Genomic DNA, 11,690 nt, shown 5'->3' with positions numbered 1-11,690 from the left:
AACAAAACTGCCCTACATCTCGGTCGGCCGCTTCCTTTGTCTCCTTGTTCAGTCACTGCCGAAACCCACCACATCTGAGCTGCAAACAAAATCACTCTTGCATCTGCTCGCACGCAGCATTTCCAATGTTTTGTGTAAGTCAATTGGATGGCGAACAAAAAAAGCCATTTGCGCTGTATTATTTAACACAGACTTCACTGGGCTCCCTTTTTGTGGGAGCTTTATTTGCACTAAATGAATAAGCTTAATTGCATCACTTTTGAATTAAAAATCAATGTTAATCAAGTTGGAAGTAGTAAATATCAGTTTTCATTGTGCCTGGGCAGAGGGTATTTTTCTTGTTTTGCAAATAAAAATACGAGTCAAATAACTTTAAAAGTGCATTCTGTTCTGCTACACATACAATTGAAACGGATTGTTTAGGAGTGGATCAGAAATGGTACAGAATTTTGCACTTAATTTCCTCAGTTATCATTTACAATAAGAACCTCTTGGCTTGACAGCCAAGTCTAAACAGTAGTAAATTAGTACAAATTTATACTGATTTTACTCTAATAATCGTAATAAAAGCTTATAGATTTGGCACTAATTACATAAATGCCTAATGATCTTGAAAATTACTCTGGTTAGAAATATATTACTAATCTAAACTTTGTTGTTGGCTGGCTTTGAAAAATCAGAACATTAGAAATGGTTCGCTTCACTTGTGCAAAGCACTTTAAATTGTTCAAGTAGTTTAACATAGTCAAGAGGAAAATAAAAAGCATTTAACTTTATTTACGGCCTTAAGCGGAGTTTGTGGACAAGCTGAACTTAGACACTTTAACCAGAAATGTGCAAGGGCTTTTAAAACTCGGCGCAATGTTTTCTCTCCCCCCCCCCCCCCAAACATTTAGCACGAGCGAGGAGTGCACCTCGGGGGTGGGGAGGACAGGAGAGAGCAAAACGGAGCGGGTGTAAGTTTCATTATGAACGCGGATCGCTTCATTCCTCGTTGTGTCTCAGCCCTCAGGAAGGCGCAATAAATGCTGAATAAATGCTGTAAGTGGTTACATGCAGCTCGCCCTGTACCAGCCGCTGCCCCGCAAAGATCCTGAAACTCGCCGCAGCAGGGCTGCGGAGTGAAAGTTGACACACAAAGCACAAGTCAACAAGGAAGAGTGAGCGAGGAACCCCTGTCCGGGAACGCCCGCCAGCCGGCCTCGCGTCCACACACGCGGGCTCGGGCACGGCCGCTTTCCTCCCGCGGCATTCCCGCTACCGTGTTTGGGTTGGAGGCGCTGCCTCAGCTCAGGCCCTCGCAAAGGGGGCGGGGGGGGGGAGGCTGATCTGAGCCAGGAAAGCCGCGAGTCAAGGCGGGCGATGGGAAGGAAGGAGCGGGTGTGGGGGAAAAACAAGCGAGCGGGCGAGCGGCAGAGAGAAAAACCCAGCCCCGCTGCCGCGGGGAGCCGCTGCCGGGGGGGATGCGGGCGGCTGGTGTTGAGTCTGCGGGCGGGCGGGCGGGCGGAGTGGGGACTCGCCGGGCTCTGACATTTGCAGCCTGCCCTCCTGATTGGTCCCTTCGCCGAGCTGCTCACGGGTTCACTGGAGTGTTAAGCACCTCCCCGTCTCTCTAAAGGACATTATAATGCAAGAGACCCCCTTTTTAACCACACACCGAATTTTCTTTCATTTAGGCGATCTATATATATCCATATCTTATATCTATTTTAAATCACCGAAAACCGCTAAAATTTGGGGGGGAACGGCTTTCACCCTGGAGCGGTGCGCGATGCTGTCTCACGCCGACCTCCTGGACGCCCGGCTCGGTGAGTGAGTTTTTTCTCCCCCCCGGCAGCAGCCCAGGAAGAAGGCAGCGCAGGAAATTGACAATTTGCTCCCTGATTTCACCTTAATGCGATCTAAATGGGCTAATTCCTTTCAAAGTAATTGTGCTGTATTAAAGTTTAATTTGATTTAAGGTCGTCTTTAGGAGGGGGGAAAAAAGTCTACGGGACATGTGGATCCAGCCCCTGTCGTGGGCATTTAATTTCTCTCCCCTCCCCCCCCCCCAGGTCTCCCCTTTTTAGGGCAGATTATCCCGGTGTTTGGGGTTTTGGTTTCTAACGTCTTTTTTGTTTTTGTTTTTCCTTAAGATGGGACAAAATCTGCCTGAGCTGGTCCCGATCTGCCCGGGAGGGAGAGCCCCCTGCGGGGAGGCGGGTTGGGTTTATCAGCCCCACCGGCAAACAAAATAACCCCACCCCACTTCTCTCCCCTCCCCGGCGCTGGGGCGGCCCGGCCGGGTCAGGCCCCGCCGAAGGACTGGAGCCTTCGCTGCCCGCAGGAAGAAGAGCTGGGGCGGTAAAGTTTGTCCGCCTGCTGAAGTTGCGCCCGTGACGGCGCGGGTGCGCTGGGGCTCTGCGCTGGCGAGGGCCGGGGGTCCCCCAGTGTGCGCGCTGGGGGGGTGGGCACGGAGGGCTGAGTGGCCGGGGCTCGCCCCTCAGCAAACTGGGGGTGCTGGATACAAGTTCGGGCTGAGCGGGGCCTGGCCGCAGGGGAGTGAGTCACCGCCGCTGCTTTGCCTCCGCAGGAATGAAAGATGCGGCCGAGCTGCTGGGACACCGGGAGGCGGTGAAGTGCCGGCTGGGCGTAGGGGGCTCTGACCCGGGAGGGCACCCGGGAGACATGGCTCCCAACTCGGACACGGTGGAAGGGGCCACCCTCCTGCCCGGGGAGGACATCACCACGGTGGGCTCCAACCCGGCCTCCTTGGCAGTCGGCGCCAAAGACCCCGACAAGCAGCAGGGGCAGCAGGGCGGGCAGAACCCCAATCAAAGCGGACAGCAGCAGGGGCAGCAGAAACAGAAACGGCACCGGACCCGCTTCACCCCGGCGCAGCTCAACGAGCTGGAAAGGAGCTTCGCCAAGACCCATTACCCAGACATCTTCATGAGGGAAGAGCTGGCCCTGAGGATCGGCCTCACCGAGTCCAGGGTCCAGGTAGGAGCAGCTGCGGCCATGCCCAGTCCTCCCGGATCCCCCCCGGCACCCCCCCGGGCGCTTGCTGCACTCCAGCCAGATCAGGGCTCCCCTCTCCGCTCTCGTTTGTGTTCCCATTCCTCCTCCTTTGGGCTTTCCCTTGGGGCCTTAAAAGAGAACACACGGGGCTGTCATTTCCTGAGCGTGCCGGCTAAAGAGACAGCTACAAATGCCAGCGCCTAATTCATAACCCAAAGAGTAATAATAAGCCCGCCAAGAGCCGGCGCTTAGTGACAAGCCTTGCACGAAATATTCCGAACAAAATTGCAGTTGAAGCCGCAAGGAATTCTTTTCAAAACTCATCCGATGTGAGAGAGAAAGGGAGTCAGGGCGCCAGTGTGAATGCAACAGTTGAATATCCGATATTAAGCAGCACACAAACGATTGAGCCAATCCCCGTTAGGGAGAAACATCATTAGCAGTGTAGTGCGTGCCATTGAGCTGCCTAGTCAAATTGTAATTTTTTTCCTGAGCTGATTGTGAAATTAGCTACCTCCAGTGACCACCATCCCACTTCACAAGTGATCTCTGAACGAACGATCGATCGATCGATCAGAAAGAGACCCCCAAAACAAACAAAACCAAAGACAGAGCAAGTCTCTGCTGTAACTAGTTTCGTTTAATTTTTAATCCTTGTAGTGGAGCTTTCTGTTTACCAATGAGCGTGTGAAATATTACGAGCGAGCGAAAATCATTTAAAAGAGTAATGCAAATCTGGAGTCAAAACAGTGGCGTTTATTTGGATTTTGGGGAAATGTTGAATTCCAGCGGAAAGCAGCATTGAACACTAGGAAAGCGATTGAAAATTCACACGCGGTTCAATTAATCACCTGTTTATGTCTCCTGAAATGTCTACAATAAGGGTATGCTCCTAATATGCTCCTGCTTCTTTTATCATCGTTAGCGCGGAATTGGTTGTACTCTGATTCTAATTCACTTGTGTAAACTGTCCAAGGTCCTGAACGCCTCCCATTGACATCTGCGGCTACGTTTTCCCTAGAACTTTATGCCAGATTGCCTGAAACATTTTGTAGCTCAAACCTTCTATACAGTATTAATCGAATCCTAACAACATGTTAAATTTGTAGGTGCTGGTTAAAAAGGAATGTCTGTGAGCACAATTTTTGAGTTTACTTTTTTTATACTTGCTTTAAAATAATGCATAAATACTGAAGACAAGAGTAGAAGTAAGTGGTTTAAATATGAAGAAGGCTGTCTTCACATTATTTTATTATATATATTTTTGACAAACAGCAAACAGTTTATCCAAATCAATTTAGGCAGAAATTAAAAGTAGGCGAGAAGGATTAAAAAAACTATAGAGTATTACAAATAACACTTTTAAACCTAAACTGTTATTCTGGGGAATTTTGTGTGAGACCCTTAGATAAATGAATCATGAACATTGGAAGTGCTTTAACTTGTATGGTATGGTGATACTATGAACGCATTTGAACTTTAACAGTGTTCGTCTCCAAAAATTCTCACGGCAAGCCAAGTCTTCCTGCCAAAAAAAGAAAAAGAAAGCCAAAAGATATTTAAAAAACTAAACGAAGGTGTCATAATCAGAAACTGACTGTGTTCTTGGACGTAACAGAACACACGCATTTGTTTTAAAAAGTAAAACATTTGTATTCAACTTATACATGATAATTAGTTTAAATTAAAATAGAAATTAGATTCACAAATAAAATATAATTGGACAACTGACTTTATGAAAAAAGAAAACGAGGACGATTAAACTTTATTGGGTTTCCCAAAGGTTAACGATACCAATTTCAATATTAGGAGTGTGGTAAATGAAGTAAAATATAAACTATATAATGGAAATAGTTATTTTCCTAAAGCACATCAAAGAAATACGTAGGAAGAAAGACCAACGGTTTTAATGGTCTCAGCATAATCCCGAACCAATCATAATAGCACAAGACTGTTGATAAAAGAGTTTAATAGAGTGGCAATTTAAATATTTTTTACAATAATGTTCTGTAGTTTAAAAAGTAATCAGATCAACATAACCTTCTTAATTAACACTTCAAAATGATTAACACGTAATGCAATGCAAACATAATTTATGTAAAATGTATTTACTTCACAATTCACTGTATCATTGCTCCTTGACCAAATTTAAATTAAATAGTAATTGGTTTATGTTCTTATCTGAGTACTTCATAGTATTCTTTATAGTTAACAGATTGCCTACACATTCCTTGAAGCATGTGGGGCATCACACTAGGAAATGATCTAAACAGATAATTTATAGCGGCTGTATATGTTTTTATGTGTTTTAAATGCTAGAATAAATTACCTCTTTTCTCATTTTGAGCTATATTTAATGTATATTATACATTTAAATAATTATTAAAGACTAGGCTTAGAAGGGAACCCAATTCCATGTCTGATATCGCTCTTCTTTTCAGGCTTGTGTAATAAAACCATTTTTTTATAGCATGCCATTATTAGAAACCAATTTCAGGATTATTTATAACCTGGAATGGCTTATTAAGCAGCAATGCGAGAATCATGCAAATTACGCGATCAAATGCAATATAATAAGCATAATCATTAGTCTCTAGCATGGATTAATTAACTTTCAATATTTTATTTACATAAAAACCGAATCAGTGAAATAACTTCTGCACAGTCAGGCTTGCCTTTCAATATTTTATACGAACAAAAATAATCTGCTGTAATTCCATTGACCGTGTCCCCCGCAATGGTCCTGTCACCTGCCACATCTTAATAGGGGACAAGCTGAGAGTATTTTCTAGTTTTCTAATGGAATGAGAAATTGCATTTTCTTCCTCTCCCAGCACTATTAAAGTGTAATGAATTCGGCCAGAGTTCACGGCTGGCTGATCGAAATGAACCTGAGATCTGAGCTTTAATACAGCTCTCCAGATTTCCTACCAAATCTTCACATTAATCATCCGCTAGATTCCAATGAGATCTTCATAAAGGTTTGGCTCCTGGAAAAAAAAAAGTAATATCCTCTCCTCTTCTCTCTCTATTTCTCACACATTTATTGCTGGAGAATTAAACGGGCTATATATTTTAAAATACATTTACAGTATGTCTATATTACTGTAACAGCAGAGAGCAAAGTAGATTTTTAGATTCCAACCTCCATTAGATTCTCACTGTTGTATTAATAATTTTTAGGGGCTAGTTGCATTTGAAACATACTCCAGAGTTGCCCGATGCCTGTGGTTAATATATTTCCAGAGTTGTCATGTGTGCATTTTCAAAATCTCCCTCAGGTTTTCTCTACGTTTTAATCTGTCATGCACTAGTTTTCAACTGGAAACATTCACATTTTAAAAGCATATGCACTCTAGCTATGAACTGAGGCGATCAGACCTGATGGAGGTTCTTTACAACACCAGTAAACCATGAAACATAAAAGATTTTGTAGCCGCAATTTAACTATTAACCCTAAAACATAATTGAACACGATTTTTCGATTATTCATATAACATTTAGTTCCTTAACAGCTGTTCATTTCTGTTAATGGCCGACCATATTTCTCAGTCTAGGTATATAATATTAAACGATAAACTCCAGCAGGTTCTAGGGTCTTGAATAGTAATAATCCGGAATTCAAGTGGATTCGCAGTTTTCCCCTCTTACAACAGCCTAGTGTTTTCATTTGACAATACAATGAAACATGTCAGTTCATTCACTCCAATATTTTATCACCTTGAGTCAAAGCATCTGGCTACTAAAAACATCTGACTCTTAAAAAAATCAAACAAACACAGCAACGGAGGAGGTCGGGTTTGAGCGATTCTTGTTAATGGTGCAGGCACTGGACGTTAGTAGTGAAGCAATTCAGAGTTTTGGTACAAAATCATGTTCCAGTGACAGGGACCTTTTTATAGGAATTCAGGCGCTATCTCAAGCAGAGTTAGGAGCACAAGTTCGGGGCTTCCCTTTTTTTATACCGGCCTATTTTACACAAATTCTCCTCCTGAGTGAAGGTGGCTGCAGACAGCTCAATCCTGGCACAGATACATTGATCCCTTTCATTATATGAATTCCTGCAGCTTTATTAATCAGTCACACGGCAACTTGTGGGGCTACAGCGGAGCTCTGACTATACAGCACAAAACAAGGAGAGACAATGCTAGGGAATAAAGGCCAGGGAGAGAGACAAAAAATCCGTGTCAGTTGGGGAAGACAGCGGAGAATTGGGGAGGGAGTAAAGTAATCCTACTTCAATAAATAGCTTTCCTGTACAAGAATCATCTCGGTCCTATTTACACGGAGTAGAAATCTCTAGTACAAAATCATTCAGTATAGTTCAATTGTTGTGCATGGGATTTTTTGGGTGTGCAGTAAGTAATGAATTATCTGACCAAGACAGACGCAGATCCTACGTATCTAGTTCTCACCTTTTGGGCTTTTGATTTTTACAGAACATTTGTAAAATCCCCCCAAATATTATCCAGGAAATTTGAATCGGGCCAAATCCCGTTCCATTGACTACCAGTGAGTAAAACCAGGCAGGTTTGGCCTGATTAAAAAACAAATACTGAGTTAAATGGCTGAATGGAGAATGAATAAGTGTCACTATCAGGTATCAGTTCACCAGTGGGCTGAAGCAGATGAAAACCCAGTTGACTAACTAGCACATCAAAACGAGTATTTAAAAATGTTAAGAGATTATTGCCATGGCAACAGGGTTTAGATAATAATCTAATAGGAAACTCGTCTTTATTTTGCCTCGTCTTTATTTTGACTTTTATAGACAAATAGCCCAAAGATCAGAGATTCTCTTTGTCATTATTAAGAAGTAAAATGTAAACTACCTAGGTAGGTTTGAAGTGTATTTAATCAACCAAATATAGCTCATTCCAAAAGAGACTTGGGTTGTTAAAGCAAATTTACATTTTATTGACAAGTAGTATAAGTAAGCTTTGAACTGGGCCTCCATTCATTTGCAACGGGGAAAGATAAATCTACTTTCAGTCTACGGATGAGAAGAACCTGGCTGTTGAGGAAGGGATGAGGCCCTCAGGCTCATGACTTTCCCCATTCTCTGAAAATAGTAGATCCCAGGGCTAATGCACCAAGCAGGGTAACTAGAAATAGCTCCCCCTACACCAATGAATCATTAAACAAAGATCCATTTGAATCTGGCATATCCGTGTGTAATTATATATTTAAATGTTTAAGCCCCAACCATTATGGTGCAAAGGCAAGTTATCATGGCTACACAAACCAGAACGTGAATCAATGGTGCAGGCTTTACTATTCCAAAGTATATTATTATCAGATCTAGTTTGCTTGCAACTGAGCCGTTTTTCTTGGAGCAAATGGGGTGTGTGCTGTGTCTTTGAGCAGACAAAATAAAGGGAGTCTTTTCAAAGTTTGAAATCCCCATTTTATACTTTCAGTAGAATGCCTACGCTGTGCAGATTGTACATACACTGTGTCCTCAGTATTGCTATATACATACAACTGTGTGTCTACACGTTACACAGTCATATATATATAACTGTGTGTGACACAAATATCGGTAGTAGGGGAGAATGATGTATATAAATAAGTATCTGTCTGGTAGATATTTCTTATGTCTGCATATATACTTATTACTTAGTCCTGCCTTGAGCGCAGGGGACTGGACTAGATGGTCCCTTCCCGTCCCACACTTCTCTGATGCTGTGCACATATATGCAGACAGCAGGATAGGTAGGGGACATACACTACATTGTGTACAGGACTGCCACATCGTGCCCACTACGCAGTGTATGTACATTCGGCAGCCGTGTGCCCCCCCCCCCCTTCCTCCCACTTGTTTTATTAGATTAGCCAAGGCCTGCTTGTCATCACGCGCCTGCTGCTTGTCCAGCACCTAGCACACCGGGCCCCATATCCCCCGGGGAGGGGGGTGGCCCCCCTAACAGCCTCTCCGTGTCTGTGCGCGGCTGGGGGAGGGGATCCGGGGAAGGCGGTGGGTGCTGCTCCGGAGGGGAGGCGGCCCGGCCCTGCCCTGCCCCGCCCCGGCGCGGCGGCCCCGCACGGTCTCTAACGCGCTCTCTCGCTCTCCCCCGCCCCGCATGTCCGGCAGGTCTGGTTCCAGAACCGGCGGGCCAAGTGGAAGAAGCGCAAGAAGACCACCAACGTCTTCCGGGCGCCGGGCACGCTGCTGCCCACGCCGGGCCTGCCGCAGTTCCCCTCGGCCGCCGCGGCCGCCGCAGCCGCCATGGGCGACAGCCTCTGCTCCTTCCACGCCAACGACACGCGCTGGGCCGCGGCCGCCATGCCGGGCGTGTCGCAGCTGCAGCTGCCGCCGGCGCTGGGCCGCCAGCAGGCCATGGCGCAGTCGCTGTCCCAGTGCAGCCTGGCGGCGGGGCCGCCGCCCAACTCCATGGGCCTGTCCAACAGCCTGGCGGGCTCCAACGGCGCCGGCCTGCAGTCGCACCTCTACCAGCCCGCCTTCCCCGGCATGGTGCCCGGCTCGCTGCCCGGCCCCAGCAACGTGACGGGCTCGCCGCAGCTCTGCAGCTCCCCGGACAGCAGCGACGTGTGGCGGGGAACCAGCATCGCCTCCCTCCGCCGCAAAGCGCTCGAGCACACAGTCTCCATGAGCTTCACCTAATGGCTGGCCTGGCTGGCAGCGCCGCCGCCCGGGCCTGGCCTGGCCACCGGCCGCCGCCCCCCGCCGATCGCGTTACCCCCTCCCCCAGCCCCCCACCCCGTCTTACGTACCAGGGAGCCAACTCAGGATCTGAAATCAGACGCCAATGTGGACTGGTTGGTGGGCAGAGAAAGCCCCCCCCATCCCCTCACACGCCCCCAGGCCCGATCCCGGGAGGAGACACAACGAGCAGCCAGGCCTTGTGTCTTAACATCCAAAACACAAAACAACCCACAAAAGGACTCATTGATTGGGGCACTTGGGATCTCCTTTTAATTTCTCCCTTCCCTACCCACGCAGCCGCCTGAGGGGCTCAGCAAAGAGATCCAAAGCACAGCAGCAGTAACTCCCCCCCCCCCCCCAACAAATATTGCAAGGCTTTGGGTCGGAAGAAGGGGTCTTAAGAGGCAACCCTGGCTTTGGGAGGGGGCTGGGCGGATTAATGAAGTGATGTGAGAAATCGAGAGGAAATTGAACCCGTTTTGATAAAGCGTTTATAAGTGTGTGTGTGGGGGAGGGGGGATCAAAGTCCTGATTCCTTTTGTAAAAAGTGGGGGAAGGGGGAAGCACTTCCCTTTTCTGGATCTTTGATTTCTTGATCGATTTAGTTGCAAACCTGTCACGGTTTTATTTTTATTTTGTTGCTGTTGTCTCTATTGCATCTTCTGCTGTTGCCACTCGCCCTCCAAGCTGGGTGGCAAGGGCCTGGTGCACATGGACAGTCTCTCTCTCCAACCCTGCCACACTTTGTACAGAGAACACAATCAGCTCTTTTCTGCATGTGCTGGTCCAATCCAACCCCAGAGAACAGATGCTATTTGGAAGAATGAACAAACAATGTGAAATAGGATGTTTTGTGTAGATAAAGCATTCTTGTTACATACTGGTCGATTTGTGATCTGTTTTAACTTATTGTCTGTGCTTATTTATTGAATTTTGGGTTTCTTAATAAATGTTTGAGCTAATATAAAGCATATTATTTGACTTTTCTGGACAAGTTTATAACAAGTTAATGTAAATGGATAAATAAAATCATTTTCAGTATGTGATCTGAAGAATTATGGGTTTTGGTGTGGCGTGTGAGATGTGAGAGGTGTCTGAACCCACAGAGAAAAAAAACACGACCCCCCCCCCCCAATTTAAAATTCAATGATTTTTTTTTGGTCGGACTTTTGGGGATGATTGGCTTGCTTGAACTTTGCATTGAAGTATTTCATTTATTACAATTTTAATACTTCATGATCAATAAACTTTTGTTAATCTTTGTGCGTAATTGACCTTTCCACGCCACGGATCAGAAAGTTACGATACAAACAACCCAGAGGGAGGCGAAAAGAAAAGGAAGAATGGAAGTGGAGCACGGTTAGTGTGTTACTGGAGGGGAAGCTGGGAGCCAGCCAGCGACAGACACAAACCCAGTGCCTACGTGCCTGGGACAGGGCCCACGATTACGACGTTAACATCAACAGGTCTCAGACAGGGACATCTAGACGCTTGCTTACAGCTCCGGTTCAGATGAAGCTGTTGGCGCCGCATAGGGTTAAGTAGAAGAAATAGTTAAGTGCGGAGCGAATCCTCCCGGAGTCGGGAGATTTGCCCGGGTAAGAAGGACTGGAGAACTTGCCCGAGCCTGTGATTTTCAGACAACAAGGAATGAATAGTTTCCGTTTGTATATAGCCAAAGAACAATGGCTAATAGGGGCAGTGAGGCCTGGGGTTGTGGTTGGTTGTCCCCCTCCCGGGCCAGAAAAGGTTGTAGGGAGGAGAAATGAAATGGAGAACTAGTTGGAGAAGAGCTCTTTTTGCCAGACGTGAAATGAGTGCGCTCCTGTCACTTGGCTAATGCCACGGAAGAGAAAACACTCCATTTCCAGCTGTGCAAACTTTGAATTAGGGAAAAGGACAGGATGTTGTCAAGCATCGTACAGTGATGTCTCCCTCCTCCCCCCTTTAATGTGGTTCACTACAATCGCTTCCTCCTGTACATCAATTACACACCGCTTAATTACACACCTGAGAGTGCCCG

General features: G+C 46.2%; 1 protein-coding gene across 1 annotated transcript; it reads left to right on the top strand.

Moving 5' to 3' along the window:
• Nucleotides 1-1,016: 1,016 nt before the first annotated feature.
• OTP (orthopedia homeobox) lies at nucleotides 1,017-10,595 on the top strand. Its single transcript, XM_067568693.1, has 4 exons — nucleotides 1,017-1,160; nucleotides 1,677-1,808; nucleotides 2,573-2,982; nucleotides 9,095-10,595. Exons 2-4 carry the CDS (start codon nucleotides 1,772-1,774, stop codon nucleotides 9,623-9,625), a joined length of 978 nt encoding a protein of 325 aa, XP_067424794.1. The 5' UTR covers nucleotides 1,017-1,160; nucleotides 1,677-1,771; the 3' UTR covers nucleotides 9,626-10,595.
• Nucleotides 10,596-11,690: the final 1,095 nt, after the last annotated feature.

The sequence above is a fragment of the Emydura macquarii genome, unplaced genomic scaffold, assembly GCF_026122565.2.
Source record: "Emydura macquarii macquarii isolate MOO-44397 ecotype Brisbane River unplaced genomic scaffold, CSIRO-AGI_Emac_v2 contig_2897, whole genome shotgun sequence".
NCBI classification, from domain to species: Eukaryota; Metazoa; Chordata; order Testudines; family Chelidae; genus Emydura; species Emydura macquarii.
Note: the sequence above shows the minus strand (reverse complement) of the source record. Positions and strands in the feature narration are given on the sequence as shown.

Coding starts and splice junctions, on each gene's coding strand:
- OTP (XM_067568693.1), top strand. CDS start 1,772: ATGCTGTCTCACGCCGACCTCCTGGACGCCCGGCTCG. Junction 1,809..2,572: donor CCTCCTGGACGCCCGGCTCG/GTGAGTGAGTTT, acceptor TTGCCTCCGCAG/GAATGAAAGATGCGGCCGAG. Junction 2,983..9,094: donor TCACCGAGTCCAGGGTCCAG/GTAGGAGCAGCT, acceptor CATGTCCGGCAG/GTCTGGTTCCAGAACCGGCG.